The 19486-nt window shown below is 37.1% G+C and overlaps 1 protein-coding gene across 1 annotated transcript; it reads left to right on the forward strand.

Moving 5' to 3' along the window:
- Nucleotides 1-260: 260 nt before the first annotated feature.
- Nucleotides 261-19427, forward strand: LOC121367487 (protein ABHD11-like). The gene is made up of 6 exons (XM_041491683.1): nucleotides 261-474; nucleotides 3343-3502; nucleotides 8542-8715; nucleotides 10618-10788; nucleotides 14856-15037; nucleotides 18922-19427. Exons 1-6 carry the CDS (start codon nucleotides 383-385, stop codon nucleotides 19061-19063), a joined length of 921 nt encoding a protein of 306 aa, XP_041347617.1. The 5' UTR covers nucleotides 261-382; the 3' UTR covers nucleotides 19064-19427.
- Nucleotides 19428-19486: the final 59 nt, after the last annotated feature.

The following is a 19486-nucleotide window of genomic DNA, read 5'->3' on the forward strand; positions in this document are numbered from 1 at the left end:
ACCATATCGAAATCGTTATCCCATCATATCTATAGATAGCTGAAAAGTAAACAAAACATTATTTGCCTGCGTATGCTGATCCTTTATTTTGTTTTATTTATGCTCAATTTTAACAGTTGGTGATATCACTGTATTAAAATGGTCACCGATTTTTTCCTCCATGTCAAGAGTTGTCTGTTGAATTGAATTGCGTATTTTAGAAAATATTATAGTCATAATGACATGCGCAGTATGCAAACTTTTACTTCCGGCATGTGCTTGTTTTGAATGATTGAAATAATCGTCTGCAAGAAAGTGTCATCCATGGCAGTTACATTGACAGCTTTCTCCTAGAATCTGTATTCACAATACAAATGTAAAGGAGAAAGGCGCTATATATACGATGTTTAAAAGATTTGAGCCACTTTCAAATGTTATTAAATCAATCGTTTGTAGATCGTTGAGTTTGACTTCGTCGACCTACAGCCAGTACAGGTACTGAGGTAGCCTGGTGGTAGGCCTAACCGGCGGTCTGAATATTTACCCCAAGACACCCCAAGCTACCCCAAAACACCACCAAGACACCACCAAGATACCCCAAGACGCCATAAATATTTTTTTTAAATGAATTAAATTGTACTATTTTTATAAAATATTTAGTGGTAAAAGAATAAATTTTAAGCCTTAATGAAAGCTGATTGCTAAGGGAGATAATCGACTATTTACACCAAGTATATACGTTTACAAAATAAACCATCATTGTCAAAGTGTTAAAATAACTGTAGTATGTTTTGTACATAAATCAACCCATGTACTGAAATAATTGGGGTGTTTTCTTGGTTAATTGGTCTTTTTTTTTCTGTGGCATGTACGGGAAACCAGGGCACAGTGAATCAGCAAAATAATTTTGCCAGTTTTCTTCTTCCTGTTTGTAATGGAGTTTCCATTATATGTTGCATATATAATAGGGGGATGTTGTGTATAAACACAAGCCAGCAGCTCCTTGCCCAACTCCCTTATGTTTTTGGCGAGAGACGATTTTTTTTTCAATTCAAAGTGATTCACCGTGCCCCAGTACCGGGGTACAGTGAATAAGCTTCCAGGGCACAGTGAATCACTCATTAACATGAATGGCATTCACTTAATTTGCTTGATTTACATTTGTATAAACTTTAAACATAATATCAGATCCCACATAGGCTGGTTCATGGTAGATGGATACAATAACTGTAGGCCTATTGTCCACATTATTTGCCTGCACTTCGGAAAGGGAGTGGGATGTAGCTCAGTGGTAGAGCGTTCGCTCATGGTGTGGTGGGTGGTCATATCAATTCCACATGGTGGACCCACTGAGCTATTTCTCGTTCCAGCCAGTGCTGCACAACTAGTGTATCAAGGGCCATGGTATGTGTTATCCTGTCTATTGGAATGTGCATATAAAAGATCCCTTGCTACTAATCGGAAACAGTAGCCCATGTGGCGCAGCAGGTTTCCTTTCTCACTATCAGAATGGTACTTAACCATATGCCTGACGCCATATAACAGTAAATAATATGTGGTTAGTGAGCCGTTAAATAAAGCATCTCTCTCTCACTTCGGAAATGCCCAGTACAAATGAGGGCAGAAAATTTATGATTTTGTTGAATTCCCTCAAAGTGTGCCAGTAAGTCATGATGAGGACACTTCTAAACACTTCAATTTCTAAACTTTTACAAGCAGACAACACCATTGATTGTTTCCAATCCTTGTTACCTTAATTAAAAAGGTGTATGGGCTTTTGACGAACATATTAATTTCATGCGGGGCACAGTGAATCACACAAGTAGTGATTCACTGTGCCCAGATTTACTGTCCCCCATGTGCACTCATTGACCTAAACTACCTTATAAGCTCACGTGTTGCTTTAGTTTGAAGGAAACACCCTTTCAGTAATATCAGAAATACACTCTAAATAATACATCATAACTGGTTTAATACTTCTGGATGATCTACAAGATATGGCACACAAATCTTAAGTTGTGAAATTTACTTTTGACACATAAAAACATACTTTCCCTTGTTATTTTGTATGTAGATTTTTCAAAGTCTCAAACTGACAATTCGTGATGACATCATCTCAGGATTCCCTCTAGGCAGTGGTACCAAAATAGCTCTGATTCACTGTGCCCCTTGACTCACTGTGCCCTGGTTTCCCCTACCTGTGGTTCCTGAATGGCAGGTGTATATTTAGACGGTCCCCAGACACTGTGTCTATAGACACACTAAAAAGACGTTACTCTTTTTATTAAGATTACAGGGTATTGTGTGATAACCGCATGGACACCCCTCAAATCGTAATGGACATTATCAGCCGTCCTGCTTTATTACTGTAGGTAATTCTGTAAAACCCTTGATTAAGTAGACTTTCCCATCTAAAATCACAAAACTGACCAAATACTTAGTTCCAAAGAAAAGAAAATTATCATTTGGGTATCGTGAGTGGTCGGTTTTGCTCGAACAACATTGTTGTAAAACAACATAAATGACTTGATAGTATAATAAACTATTTACTAAATATATTTCAATTTTCACCAATAGAACGAAATGGAGTTATAGTATTTTACTCTTTTAATAATATGCATTTTTTCTTTTGAAATGGAGTTATAGTATTTTACTCTTTTAATAATATGCATTTTTTCTTTTGATTTTTTAAAAGAGTAAAATACTATAACTCCATTTCGTTCTATTGGTGCAAATTGAAGTATATTTAGTAAATAGTTTATTATACTATCAAGTCATTTTACAAGTCAGGTTGATGAAAGAGAAGCACCGTGTCGTAAATTAGAGCATTTGTTTACACTGTGCGTAGAGCCGTAGGACGGAGCTGATATCTCTTCGTTCCAAGCTATACCACTGTATGTCACGAAAACGAAACAAAGTGGCTGTCCCCAGTTAGCAGGAATAATCACCTTTTTTTTATTAACTCTAAAATTATGCATTTTTCATTTCTTAAAGTGTCAGTATGTGTTGGTCGTCCGGGTATGCATCTTTCCAACACGTCAGGCTCATATTTGAGTTGACCCTCCCTTTAAGGATCAGCACAGCCGTGAACCCTGAAATCGGAATACTTTTTAGTGAATTAATAATTTTTTCCCCAAATTCAAACTGTATAAATGAGGGAAAAACAATAAGGCATAAAAATAATTATAACCAGAGGGAAATATATACACAGTGGCCATTTTGTATTGTAGCTTTTATATTAAATGATATTTATATATATATTAAACAAACCTAAATAAGCAACAGTTTTACAATGCTGTCATTGTTTCTTTCTTTTTTCTTTCTTTTTTCTTTTTTTCTTTTTTTTTTTTTTTTTTTTTTCAGAAATTCAGTAAAACTGTCTTACCATATTGATGATCTAGATGAAAATGAAACATTGGAGTTCTCTGCAAGTCCACCTTTACTAGTCATCCATGGCTTATTTGGAGCTAAGCAAAACTGGCATACTCTTTCCAAGATATTGGCAAAGAAAACTGGTAAAAAGGTTGGCTTCATGTAGGGAATATACAGCTAAACATTTATGGCAGCCACTTGAGGAATCGGGGAAAATGTGGTTGTCATAAACAGGTTGCTGCTTTATATAGGTCTGAAAATTATCGTTTAAAATCTTTAGGTTTTAGCATTATACCAGAACTATTGATTAGTAGCACTTAATATCTAAGTTTTTAATGTGGCAAGTATGTAATTAAGAAAAACACAAAACAAATAAACATCCATATTGAAGCACTGTACATTAGATCTGTTGTCTTCAGGAGTCAAAAGATTGAGGGCCGATTTCATATGTCTGGGTTTCGAAACGCCAAGTTATATCAAAACCTAGCTTTAACACTGGTTTATGTAAAACGCTGAAAAACCTGACCAAGACATACACGTGTGGTGTATTTCACATACATGTGTGTGTTTAACCCGTGTTTACAAAATCATGCTTTTTACATGGGTTACCCGCAGATTTGGAAAGGGACATAAGCGAGGAATAGCTTACACTTCATCACTTTGTAGTTGAAACTCATTACCGGTATATTATTAGCATTCGCGTTCGATATGGAGGATTAGCTACTTCCTCCCCCCCCCCCCCCCCCCAAATACGGAGCAAACCTTCACATTCTGTCAAAAATGATGGGACATATTTGGGAAAATGAGCTGACCTGAAAACGTTTCACCATGTATTTCCATCATTTTACTCACAATATTAGTTATAATCCATGTCAAATGCTTATACAACCCTACATAGCTGTTGGTAATAATGCAAAAATGCTTACAGAACCCTACATACATGTAGCTCTTGGTAATAATGCAAATATGAATAAATGTTTTGTTATTGGTATTTCCCTTTAATTCTAACATAATATTAAAAAACAAAAGATGGAACGCGTACGCCTGAGGGCACCGAGAAAACGTATGGTCAAATTTTCAAAACTGTGGGCCTATATCGCCTTGTTCCCCCTTTATTAAGACGAGACAAACACGAAAGTATATCATTATAAGACTGCAGTCTATGATAGACGTTTATTGCTTTGATACCGGTGGTAACCGATCAACTTTCATTACTAGTACTTCCTGTTTTCGTGCAGTTTATATACCATGAAGAAAATGTTTATTTTTACTAATTTAATAAATAACTATATTTATTACCCCCAATGACCACTCATAACAGGGAAAATATTTTCCATATTTTCTCAATGAGAAATATTATGCAGTGTTGTGACGTATAATATTATTGGATGATTTGACGCTGACAAACCAATTACTTTGTCTGTACTAAATATAACATTATCACGATTTGGCAAACACACAAAATGATGTCATGTACTTTAATGAGTTTGCGTTCACAACTGTTTTAATATTAAATTTATATCAAAATGTCATTTTAATGCAAATCATTATTTATATTTTTAGCAGAATAACGATAATTTTGTTTTTAAAAATTATCTGTGAATATGATTAAAATCCAAAGTTATAGCAATACCCAGAACAGTGTATAAAGTGGTTTACATTGTTTCTATAGCCTACATGTACGTGCATGTGCGCCTAAAATAAAGGCATTTAGAGAAAACAGCTGGGGAATAAATAGAATAGCAAACTCAGTAGGCCCTGCCAGTTATTATCAATGTATGTTCCGAGTGAAATACTTTTCATTTGTCACTCGCTAAAGCTCGCGACAACTAAAAATTATTTGATTCGGGACATAATTTTGATAATAACTAGTATCTCGTTTATTATCCTCAATATATCTCAGTCACTTTGTTGTTCATTCGCCACGAACATGGTGGAAGGGTGGATCTAATTATACAGTCATGGAAAAAAACCCAGGCTAAAGGGCATCTTGTCTAAAGACCCCCACCCTGTATTCGTTTCTGTACAGTGGCATAGGCAGGATTTTGTAAAGGGGGGTGAGGGGGGGTGCACCTGGCAGCCAAGTAAACAATGATATTGAGTATGTCACTGATCTCCCCTAATTTTGCCGTGATTGGGGGGGCCACGCCACTGTTTCTGTAGTGGCTTCAAATGATCTCTAAAATACGTTCACATTTCATGGCTCTGCAATACTGACGTTATACTGAAATTATCCATGAAGAAAAGTTACTTTGAGCAAACCCAGCGAAAAACCACCTCAAGGGCAGATTTAAACAAGCAATACAATTGTAACCCAGTGTTAAACTAGGATTACTGAAAACCAGAAAGAAATGCACAGTAAACATGACCCAGGGTTTAAACCATATGTTTCCAAACCCCACCGATAACCTAGACATATGAAATCGGCCCTAAAGGTTTGCTGACACACAAAGTGAATCGGGAACAATTCATTGAACAATTCACAACATTATTAAGATTCACAACATCTTAATGTGTTTATTTAAGCCTAGCGCACATGGCCAACAATGTTTTTCGACAAATGTTGGTCGTGTGCGGCAATTTGTAAAAAAAAAACAAATGTTGCCAACAATTATTGGAGAGATCGAACATGTTCAATTTTGTTGGCAACAAAATCACCATCTACAACAAAAATCGTCTGTGTGCGCCAAACTCCAACAATGTTGGCGACAATACTACTGCACTGAACAATCAGCGTGAAGTATGTTGTCATGTGATATGCCTAATATAATGCTATATAAACGTATTATCATTATTATTATTATTATTATTAGGCATATTATTATTATTATTATTATTAGGCATATTATTATTTATTATTATTAGGCATATTATTATTATTATTATTAGGCATATTATTATTATTATTAGGTATATTATTATTATTATTATTAGGCATATTATTATCATTATTATTAGCCGGGACGGGAGGTAGCCAAGTGGTAAAGCGTTCGCCTGATACGTTGTCAGTTTGGGATCAATTCCCGTCGGTAGACCTATTGGGCTATTTCTCGTTCCAGCCAGTGCACCACAACCGGTATATCAAAGGCATCGGTATGTGCTATCCTGTCTGTGAGATGGTGCATATAAAAGGTCCCTTGCTACTAATATAAAAAATGTAGTGGGTTTCCTCTCTAAGACTATGTCAAATGTTTTCTTTTCTTTGGGGTGGGGGGGGGGGGACTATACGGCAAAAAGAGCTCATGGACCTACTTGTGGAAAGGGCAACCCAATGAAAAAAAAAATTAATTAAAAAAACCACACAAAAAGGGGGAAAAAATAAGAAAGAAAAGAAAACACACAAACATACATACAAATGTGTTCACTTTAATGTTAAAATACATTTCAAGATATCTAAAATGATTTTGTGGACCCAGGAGTTGGGACTAATCTGCATGCTATTACAGGAAGTGTTTTGAAATATAGATGGCTTGAAACGCAGTTTTTTCCACATCTGAATAAAAAAAATTACATTTAAAAATGGTTTTCGACTAAAACAAATTCTTGGTATCACTTTTTTTAAATTTTAAATCTTTAAAATTTCATATCCTTTTTTAGCTCTGTTATGACATTCGTCAGAGAAGCTTTTCCAATGTTGATTTCTACGGCATCCAGCCGTCAGCTTTTCCTTTGAAGTCTTACCTTTGTACAGTTTTGATTTAATATTTCTGAAACTTGATACGTGTAGTTATGTATAACTATAATTCACTAATAATTATTTTGAAGTTTAACTGGCTTTTGTTGTACCACATTACTGATGAAAAACAATGAAACTATTTCATTTATTAATTAAAAATAAATAAATAATAATAATAATATTTTAAAAAAACAAAACAAAAAAAACGTGGATAATGCTGAAGAATATTAACAAATATGATTTGTCAATCGAAAAAATAATTTTTATTGGCCAAAGCGTCCCGAGTCGGAACAGAATATTTACAGAATATGTGACCTCCGACCTGCCATGCCTCTTTCAAAATTATAGACCCGGTGACTAAATTTAGCCCATGCTTGAATGCCATGCACATTTTCATAATAATGTATATTTTTAATTACAATTAAAAATTGCAATGCAATCCTTTGCTACACAAAAAGGCATTTGCCTAGCGAACCACATTATTTGTGTCACATTTTGCGATGTGATACCGCTTAGGGCCATTCATCTACGACGCGACAGCATTGATATGTATTCCTGTAGTTGGCCATTTTAACGATGACGTCACGTCAACAATTTACCTGCACACGGCCAACAAAAGTCTGCTGTGTGCGGGTAAAATAAACCAATCTGACAAGAATTGTTGGCCGTGTGCGCTAGGCTTTAGGCATCAAAGAAAATCTACCACAGAAGTAGCTGACGTTTTAGAAAAGAGCACATGGCTATGACGGTTCTTATGTAGAATTAAAATGTAGTGAAATGCTTTGGGTGGATGTGAAATTGGCCACCTTGCACATATGGTTGCGAAGGTAGGTTTAGCTAGTAATGTTTACAGTTTTGACATCGTTCAATAAAAAGGCAAAACCCGAATCGGCATCCATGAAATTAAAAAAAACAAAAAATTATCTCTTCTACAGAGATAACTGGTATTTATTGGAAAATAACGATTTGCATTTTTTAAGGTAATTTAGCAAAATGGTTTGCTCACCCTGCTTGAAGGCTTCTATAGGTAGTACTAAACCAAATAACTTCCGGCTGGGTCAAAGTTCGAGGTGCACCCAACTTTTGATAGAGAAGTAAACACCACAAGTTCTGTGATTGGTTATAAATGTGAGTGTGTTGGTTGTAAAAAATAATAGTTTCATCTGGGTAAAAAAAATGTGCAATTTTATTTCATCTAGTACCAATGTGTCAAGTAGCCTTGTGCTTGAAACATGTATGGGGTACCTGTAAAAAAAAGTACTCGAATTTTGTGCGAAACTAGGGTAGTCATAGACGCTACCCGTTATCTCAGAAACGAGCAGCTTGACCCCCATTTTTTTCTGATTCACTTTAAGTGTAAGGAGTGGTAGTATTTATATCTGTGGCGTTTATGTCGTTTGATACGTTGCAGGTAGGAGTTTTAGCCACATATGTTACTATTGTCGTCTATGGGATTTGATTTGGTAGTATACACCCTAAATGGCCAATGTCTGCCTACACCGTTTCTTTGTTAGGTGATAACGGTGGATGCTAGAAACCATGGTAACAGCGAGCACAGTGATCGGATGGACTATGAGCTGATGAAGGAGGACATTTTGAGACTAATGGATGAACTGTGGCTGGACAGTGCAGTCCTTATTGGACACAGCATGGGAGGCAAAATCGCTATGACAACAGCTCTCTCCACGGTATGGCCACAAACTTGTGCAATGTCTTGACTGTATTTTGAAAGCAGAGTGTAATGTACATGAATAGTAGTTAGTTACTATTAAGAATGATTCATCTGCAAATCTTATTGTGTATTAGTTACAAAAATGTGAGTGTGTACTTACAAAAGAATCCTTGACTACATGCATTGGTGAGTTACTAAGTATCCAGTGAAGTGAAAAATATTTAGTATATACGAGGGTTGGATGAAACATTTGGAGCCTAACTATGCTGCACTTTTGGAATGAGTTTCTTTACTAGTTATTTGTCAACGTAGTCCCCTTGACAGTCCACACGTTTATGCCAGCGGTACTGTAGCACCTGGATCCCTGCTTTGTAAAAGGTTTCCTCTTGCTCCTCAAAAAAGTCTTGAAAGGTGATTTTGACCTCATCATTAGCATGAAAATGCTTGCCAGCTAAGTGTTTCTTCATGTTTGGGAAGAGATGGAAGTCCGAGGATGCCAGATCAGGGGAGTATGGCGGATGCTGAATGAGGCCGAAGCCACAGTTATGGACAGTAGCCATTGCAATGATGGACTGGTGAGAATGAGCATTGTCCTGGTGGAACAAGACACCTTTTGTCAGCTTCCCCGGTCGTTTCTTCTTGATAGCTTCACGCAACTGCCTTAGTAAGTTGGCATAGAACTTCCCATTGATGAGCTGGCCCTTTGGAAGGTGGTCCACAGCAACAACCCCCTTGGCATCCCAAAAAACTGAGGTCATCACTTTTCCAGCAGATGAAATCACCTTTGCCTTCTTCGGAGGAGGTGATGATGGGTGTTTCCACTGCATGGACTGTTTCTTGGTCTCTGGCTCGAAGTGATGGACCCCACACTCATCCTCAATCAAATAACAAAATCAACCAGATCTGCTTCAAAAAGAGCTAAGTTTTTCATAGACGTGGTCAGTCTGGTGCGCTTTTGATCAGGTTGAAAAGGTGTGGTACCCATCGAGCAGAAACCTTTGACATTCCAAGTTCTTTGGTTAGAATGTTCTCGACTCGCTCATGGAAGATGCCAATGGCAGCAGCTATGGAGTGACTAGTCAACTGTCTATCATCCATCACCATTTGGTGCACATGCTCAATATTTTCCTGTGTGGAGGCAGTTGAAGGTCTGCCAGACCTTGGTTCATCTTCAACGCTTTTTCTCCCCGTCTTGAATTCCGCTGCTCACCTCACAGTGGTAAATGGGGGAGCACTATCTCCTAATGTACCGACCATATTGGCATGGATTTGTGTGGGAGTTAATCCTTTCAAATTCAGATACTTGATGACGGCTTAGTACTCAGTTTTCTCCATTTCCTGTCTGTCCATCTGTCCCACATCAGGATTTTTTGTTTTAACAATGCCTCAAGATAGAGATCTGAAATGTTCAGTATAGCTTTATCAAGTACTGTTACAGATCAGTTTGACTTTCATAAGTTATGACCCTTGAATTTAAGGAATATGGGGGAAAACAAATCCAGATTTATTTTTTGGCAATGCCTCAGGATATTGAGCTGAAATGTTTTGTATAGCTTTATCATAATAATACAGATCGAGTTTCAATGCCAAGATGATTTACCCATTTGTGGCAGGATTATGGCCCTTGAATTTAGGAGATACGAAAATTTGTTGGGCCTGGTAGGAGACATGTTTGAACTTAGGAGATACGAAAATTTGTTAGGCCTGGTAGGGGACATGTATTGTTTTAGCAGTACTCTCAGAATGCTTGTTTGTAACGGTAATTTATATGTCTATGTAGGATTGTTTGTATGAAATAAGGCCGTACAAAAATTGTGATTCCGATAAAATGTGCTGATAAAAATTGGAAGAGTAGGTTCGTCTCTTCTCTTTACATTGTAATTATGGAAATTTGTTTTATTATTGTTTTGTTTTTAAGCCTGATCGAGTGGAGGCACTGGTGGTTGTAGATGTGTCACCTACCATAAGTCCTGCAGGAACACAGCTGCTAGAGTTTGCAAAACGGATGAAGCAATGTAAACTAGAACAAGGAAAACCACTGTCAGCAAATCGTCACATAGTTGAAGAGGACCTCAGTCTAGTAGTGGAGGTACGGCTAAAGGCGATGCCAAATGATACGAGTGTCTTGTTAGCCGATTGCATAGCAACCCATGAAATTGTAATGTTTGTCTCATTACAATTAGGTTATTCTCATATGAGGCACTCATCTCATATCGTGTGGTGTCGCCTGAACATGGCATTGTTAGTCTTTATGTAGTAAAAGGGGTGGAATGTAACTCGGTGTAGAAAGATTGCCTGAAGTGTTGATTGGTCATAAGATCGATCACTTTCAGTGTAGTTGAGTTGTTTCCTGTCTCGGGGGCTCGTTACAATTAGGTTATTCTCATATGAGGCACTCATCTCATATCGTGTGGTGTCGCCTGAACACGGCATTGTTAGTCTTTATGTAGTAAAAGGGGTGGAATGTAACTCGGTTGTAGAAAGATTGCCTGAAGTGTTGATTGGTCATAAGATCGATCACTTTCAGTGTAGTTGAGTTGTTTCCTGTCTCGGGGCGGGTCGTAGCCCTGTGGTAAAGCACTTGCTTGATGTGTGATCGATTCTAATTCCAGCCAGTGCACCACGACTGGTATATCAAAGGCTGTGATATGTTCTACCCTGTCTGTGGGATGGTGCATATAAAAGAACCCTTGCTGCTAATCAAAAAGAGTAGCTCATGAAGTGGCGACAGCAGGTTTCCTCTCTCAATATATGTGTGGTCCTTAACCATATGTCTGACGCCATATAACAGTAAATAAAATGTGTTGAGTGTGTCATTAAATAAAACATTTCTTTCTTTTGTTTCCTGTCTCAACCAATATCCCACAACTGGTATATATCAGACAGGGCTTTAGATGCACTACAGCAGATGCGATAAAGGGTGTGTCCAGGGAGTGCACTTGAGATTTTTTGGATTTGCCATTCTGGCGAATCATGTCGACACTTTGACTTGCTCATGCACTTTTTGACTAGCCCAATTAAAAAAAAAAAAAATTAAGAAAAAGTATTGAACTTGACAAAGGAGCTTATGCAACTTGGTTCCACATTTTGTTTCGTCCTATGCTCTATATAAATAAAGAAGAAAAATCTGGCCTGTGCCCTCCGTTAGTCTGTGCCCCCACACACCCACACCATACATCATTAACATAAACTTAAAGTAGACGTGTGTCATCCCTGTGAATGTGACAGATGCATATTTACTTTACCCATGCAAGTTGCAGGTCCATGTCAACAATATGAAATTTAGGGCAACCCTGGGTGAATGGGACTAAGAGCGAAACAACACAGGGTTCGAAACAGTTTCAGGGCGAAACGACCCGGAATCCCCCAAATATCCCTAGAAACCAAGGTATTGGTTTGGCTGCATATTATACATTATTACACACCAGTGTAAGATATTGCTCATGGCATAACCAGACCTGTCAACCTTTAGTCAAGAGAAAGCAGGAGGTGTGTGTTGAAAAAGCAGGAGATTTTTTAAATTCACACAATTTAACCCAAAATCGCTACATTTAAAAAAAACATTATTTACAATAAGTTATATGAATACTATATAATGTCATATATACTTCTTAACCTTAGATCTTGGCATTAAAAAAAAAAAAAAAAAAAAAAAATTTAAAACTTTTTTTTTTTTTTTTTTTTTTTTTAAAGTTTAAATATTATTATGATTTAATACATATTTAAAAAAAAAAAAAAATATTTTATCCAAAAATGTTAAGAACATGAACAAGAAATAAAAAAATTAATTAGTACATTTACGGTATTACACTTACAGCCTTACAGGTTGCGTTACATTATCATTTGTGGTTAGTGTAAGTACCAAAGACAAATTTATATAAATCTTATAAATTAATATTCAGTTTTTACTATAATGAGGAACGCTGGCGTGGTACTTATTTAAAATCATTATAATGATGCAATAAATATTGTATTTTCATTAATCATAAGTAAAGCCTCATTACGGACATGGTGTGAAATATACCGGAATTATACCCATTTCCGTGAGTAACTTTATGTCAATGTCAAACACAACATTTTTTAATTGTACAAAAATAATTTCTTGAAGAGTACCCTTATAACCAACATTTTACTGCACAAACATACAAAATTAACTGACACAAGTATGTTTATACAGCTAATTGGTATTTTCGTTGTCTTGCTGTGACATGTGATTTTAACATGCATCGTGTGTATCGCTGTCAACTCGGAGTCTGGCAGTTCAGATTCGTCATAGTTGCATTATGTAATCCAGTGGGAAGACATTTTACAATTCAGAGGTGTCATTAGAACTAAATTGGATTGTTTTTTTTTGTTTTTTTTATGCAACACTGAATGTCAATACACAGCCTGTTGAATTAGCGGCAACACGCTTCGTACCATTACGATGACAACAAACATTATAATAACACGTCATTTTATAAACTCCATGTGCTTTTTTAACAATATAAATAGGCTATCCCACAATTCTCACTTCGGCAAAGGTTAAACAGTCGGGACAATTCGGCATGTTACATTCTCAGAAAACGAAAGTAGTCGACATTTTCCGAATGAGAGAAAAAAAGGTAGAGTTACTTCCCTTATGTTAGTTTGACAAAAGAGGATCGATTTTTTTTGTATGCTTACAAAAATGTCATTTAACAGGAGAAACTGTCTCCCGCACAGGGGAAAGGAGATTTAATCAAATACCGGGAGACTCCCGCGGAATCCAGGAGGGTTGACAGGTCTGGGCATAACAATCACTCAATATCTAACTAGTATAATATTAGCGTGACGTGAGTGTGACCTAATTCGTTGAAAAATAACATGTAGTAGATCTTGACATCTGCTTACTTCTGCATTTCAGCTTGTTTGCAGTTGGTTTGTAATAAATAAAATGCTAAATGAGCTTGCCTGTCATACCATTTTTATCAAACTCGTGAACAGTGTTGGTATCTGACTCGCTTTCGCTCGTCACATACCAAAACTGTTCACTCATTTCATAAAAATGGTATGACAGGCAAGCTCATTTAGTATTCTATATTTATGTCACACCACAGAACCAGTCAATTGAAAAATTATCAAAACTAATTTTTTGGTTATTTTACAAACATTAGATTTTGGACATTCCGAAATAATTTGCTGTAACGAATAAGCAAAATTTTACTCAAGATAAGGTTTTGACTTGCCCGGCACCTAGAGCGACCAGGCGACCGTAAATTGCGCACCCTGGTGTTCCTAAAATAAGCAAGCCCAAATTAATTACAAACATTCTAATCTCAAAATCAATGAGCTGTAATTGGATTAAAATAACTGGAAATGCATATATATAACTCTTTGCGAGTTATTATTAACATTACTGCACTAAAAAGACCATGTGTCCTCAGAACAGACAAAAAGCCTGTTGTGACCAACTTGGTGAGATCTAAAGCCGTGATCAGAAGTCTTCATAATATGTTGTCTTGTCTGTGAGAAAGTATATCCACTAGAACTCTTGCTGCTATTTGTGACCAACTTGGTGAGATCTAAAGCCGTGATTAGAAGTCTTCATAATATGTTGTCTTGTTTGTGAGAAAGAAAATATATACACTAGAACTCTTGCTGCTCTTTGGGCGAGACGTAGCCCAGTGGTAAAGCGCTCCCTTGATGCGCGGTTGGTTTGGGATCGATCCACGTCAGTGGGCCCATTGGGCTATTTCTCGCTCCAGCCAGTGCACCACGACTGGTACATCAAAGGCCGTGGTATGTGCTATCCTGTCTATAGGATGGTGCATAAAAAAGATCCCTTACTACTAATCGAAAAGAGTAGCCCATGAAGTGGCGACAGCGGGTTTCCTCTCTCAATATCTGTGTGGTCCTTAACCATATATCTGACGCCATATAACCGTCAATAAAATGTTGAGTGTGTCATTAAATAAAACATTTCCTTCCTTCTTGCTGCTCTTAGACATTTTTGTTGTAATGACTTAAATAGATTTTAATTTTACAATGTGAACCCTGAAATCGTAACAACCTTTGTAGGTACTACCTGTCCAGATAGCTGAAGTGTGATCAAGAAAGCATAATTGGATATAAGCACAAAATGTAATAACAATGAAAGTCAAAAGATTTAAAGTTGGTTTTATTTTTGTTTTGTAGTCGAAAATGGTGAGAAAATTCCTCATAACAAACCTGGTGGAGCGAAATGGCAGAATCCAGTGGAGATTGAACCTTGATGCCATTATATCGAACTACAATAATATCTTAGGATTTCCACAACTTCTTACTCCATTTGAGAAAGAGACACTTTTCATCGGAGGAAGTCTATCGCATCACATCAGGTAAGGTGCTTGGAGAATGGTATCACTACTGAAAATTAGGGCTGTTACAGAACACATGGGATGGTGGTGGAGTGGTGGGATATGGTGAAGCACTAATTTTTATACCTGATCATGTATCTGCTGGATCTTTTCCCTTTGTATACCGTATATTGCCGTGTATAAGCCGATTTCGTGTATAAGCCGACCCCTTAGTTTGACCCACAATAACTGCTATAAAACGATCGGTCCCGTGTATAAGCTAATACAAAATTTTTGCAAAATGACCAAAGTAAATACGGTAGCTGACCACTTATTTTACTATGTAAACCTGTAAAGATATACCGGTATCGCGGGATTGTCTCATTCTTGTTGGTATCATCAGCTGTTTTAGCACATAAGAGTGTAACCCATCCCTCATTTTGATTATACCGTCGGAGACACCGGCGGTGTCAATGCAATTTACTACCCATAATATATATACTGTATATGTATATGTGCATTTTGAAAAAAATAACAAACGCTAGATGTGGTTTTAAAATAATTATTCATGAATAAACAGACACATTTATAAATATTTGTCATACATTTATCACAGAAAGAAATACACAAATTATGTATTTAAAATGTCAGTAATGTCTGATAATGGTTCATTCACTGTCGTCGGTTGGTATGTTGGTTGTCCTGTAGCCTTCAAATTCGGAAACCGAATCCTGTGATGAAATAATTTTCCAAATCGTTTCATCAATGTTGTCTTCATAATAATCGTCAATTTCCGTGTTTTCTTCAACATCGGCTTCGGCGGTTTCTCATGCAGTTGCTGGTTCGCCGTTTGTCTTGTCGGTGTGTATTGGTAACAAGTGCTCTGCAAACAGTGCATTGTCTTCTGACCCGTCCATGGCATTTGAAATTCCAGTCTTGAGGAAGCTGCGTACAACCATTGCTGTAGGGATCTGGTCCCATGCGTCCTTTATCCGTTAGAAGGGGTGCTCTGCGACGACTGCCGGTTTTGGTATAGCTGTGGTTTCTGTCCACCATCCACTCGTTCCAGGCATGTCTTACGTTTGATTTGAACGCCTTGTTCAAACTGACATCTAATGGCTGCAGTACTGATGTGCATCCACCCGGAATGACAGCCTGTCGAATCTGCATGTCCTTTAACTTCAGTTTGACGACATCTGTCAGATGGGCTTGGAACATATCCCAAACAAGAAGTGATCGGCAACAACGTGGGCCACCAGGTCTCATCATCCACACCTCTTTCAACCACTGGAGAACGAGAGACTCGTTCATCCATACTTTTTCATGGAACCACAACACCCTTTGGGAATTTATCTTTCGGCATCGTCTTTCTTTTAAATATTACCATTGGCTTTAGTTTAGTGCCGTCAGCCATGCAAGCCAGAACCACCGTAAAGTGCTGTTTTTCGGCGCCGCAGGTCTTCACCTGAACTGTATGTGTTCCCTTTTGGTCTACAGTTCTATTCCCCAGCATGTCAAAGTTCATGGGTGTCTCATCCATGTTTCCTATCTGTCCCAGATCAAAATCGAACCGTTTCCTTTCTTTTATTATGAAGCGGTGAAACGATTCGACTTTGCTGTCAACTTCTGCTGGTAATTTCTGGGCAATGTGTGTCTTTTGGCGAAGTACAAAGTTATTTCTTTCCATAAATCGTGAACACCATTTTCTGGATGCCTTGAATTTCGATGGAATTTCTAGGTCGTTCCTTGTCTTGCAGATATGCATGGCCTGCTGTCTTATCATCATTCGCGTTATGATGTAACTGCACTGCCGTTGTTCGCTGACCCATGGTGCTTGAGCTTCTTCAAGAGCCAGGTTTGGTGACACGGAATGCCGTTTAGCCTTTTTCGTCTTCGGCATATCAGCAATTGAGTCTTTGTCTTTCCTCCAGTTGCACACTTGTTTTTCATTGACGTCGAACTGTCGAGCGGCTTCGTAATTGTTTCATTTCGGCAAACTCGATTACCCGAAATTTAAAACAGGCATCGTATGTCGATCTTTTTCGTTTCGAGCTCATAGTGCAGTGTTATAGCATTGAAGAGAATAGTTATGAAATACTGTACATTTTCATATATTACTCTCAACTGATGTTTTGACTACTGTTAATGACATGAAACAATGCCGCCATTTTATGATTCGAGAGGCCACACACGCGGCTTAATTAATCTTTCACATATATATACAGACATATCAGTCTTCTCATCTGTTGGTCATTATTACAAAAAAGACTTTAATGCCCACCACGAGAGGCCATAGTAATGTTCATTGTAATATAGCACCAGCATATTTACGATTGAGTAGTAACAATGCATCCGTGCATTCAGGTAATTAGCATTATTAGTATGACGGCAAAATATCCAGTATACATTTAATCCCTATTGCTCAGCCTCGTCCCCCTCCCTTACCCACAAGAAATCTACAGTTCAGAGGTCACAGTAAAAAGTAATCAACAGCTTGGGAAATGATGGTTTGGAAACGTGGTTTAACTAAGCCGACAGTAACAATGTTAGGATTATATTGATATCATTCCACTCCGGAAAATACTAGTAACTAAAACTAAACTAAATAACTACCGGTAAATACAAACAACAAAAACATTTCAAGTACGAAAATAGCAATAAACACAAACACATACTTAGGCCAAACATTGATCGATGCTGTCCAGTACAGTGGAAGAATTTACGTCGAACGAATAAAAATTAACACACAATATAGAAAAAGAAAAAGAAAACTACCACTATGTGATGTTTTACTTATACATTTTTTCCACACATGACTGCCATTTACGGGTAAGCTTTGAAGCATAAACGATCGGTCGTATCAAAAGTTGAAAGATGTAACCACATTAAACCAGTTTTCGTTCATCGGCTGTTCACGATTTTACGTATCGAATTCTAGACTCCCTGTATAAGCCGACCCCCCTTTTTAAGAAGGTATTTCTAGGCTTCAAAACTCGGCTTATACACGGCAATATACGGTACTTGATTTGAATAAAGTTAATTTTTTGTGGATGGTAGGTATATATTATTTTTAAAAATGTTTTTTTAACTCTCTGGAACAGTCCTTATTAATTTACTTTATTAAATCGAGTGTCCATTGACCTAACACTTAATACAGAGCCATACCTGGCCTTGTCTTACAAAACTTTTAAAGCCAAGACTCAAGACTCTAAGGTAGTCTGAGACTTCAGTGCCATACAAATTTAACATAAAATTAAATTGTATGTGCAGCCCTCTACATTAACTTTTCCAGCATCCGTCAGAGGGCGGCTACCCGGTACTTGTATTTTTATATAGATAGTATGAAATGTTTTAGTCGCCAAATGAAAAGAATGGTCGCAATGTGTGTGACATCATTAGAGATTTCACTCTAAACGCGAATGTTTTTTATTCACAGGCCCTGGCCTAAACCAATAGAATGGGATGCAAACGGATAAATAAATAGTAGTAAGATACAGTAATATAGGGTTGTCTCCAGCTAGACAAAGAAGGGCAAGGGCACTCCTAAACCAAAAAAAGCAGTTATAAAATAAAAGACAACTTTTTTTCGTACGGGGAACCGGTCTTGCATAGAAACCTTGTTATAAAATATAATAGAATCAATTCTGGATTAGCCTACATTGAGAAACATTCAGTGTTATTGTCTCTTACTTTGTTTAATAGCATATTGTTTACTACCTTGTACACCACGGGTTGCCTAGCTATCCTTTTATAAGTCATCAGTCTTTTACATGGATTTTTCTACAACTTTGACATGCATTTATAAAGCAATTTGACTCTGTTTTCATATCTTAAATTTCCACAGTAAATTGAAAATTTATTACAAAACCTCTGTGGACAGATTTGAACTGTTTTTCACCAAATTTATGTTATTTTGTATTTTGCAGTGAGGAAACTAAGCCACAGATCCAGAGACTGTTTCCGAGAGCCAGGATAGAGCACGTGCTTGCTGCTGGACACTGGGTGCACACAGAAAACCCAACAGAATTCTTAAGGATATTATTAAAATTCTTAGAAGAAATTAGCTGATAAAAAATATATATGTCTACAATGTTTCAAATATAATAGCACTATTAGCATGGTTGATATCTGTTGAACAATACAACACTGTTGTAATATTAGAGCTTGGATGGCAGTTTGAAATAGGTTACAGATATCTCAGTATTATGCTAATAGCACTCGAAAGTAAAGATACATTCATTCATGTAGTCAAGTCTGTTGAACAAAAAAAAGTATTTTGAGAAGTAGCTGTGTGTAAAATGAAAGTCATCGACAGAGGAATGAAATCCACTGTTCTAATGCCAGCACCTAGAAATCAAGACCAAAATGAGATAGCTATTTAGCAAATGTTGTTTCTTGATTTGTTAGCCAAGAAATAAAACTGCCAAATTCAGTTTGAATGTGACGCCACTTTGGGTGGTATATAACTCGGGGTAGAACACTTGCCTGATG

This window comes from Gigantopelta aegis, chromosome 3 (genome assembly GCF_016097555.1).
Source record: "Gigantopelta aegis isolate Gae_Host chromosome 3, Gae_host_genome, whole genome shotgun sequence".
In the NCBI taxonomy this organism is placed as follows: Eukaryota; Metazoa; Mollusca; class Gastropoda; order Neomphalida; family Peltospiridae; genus Gigantopelta; species Gigantopelta aegis.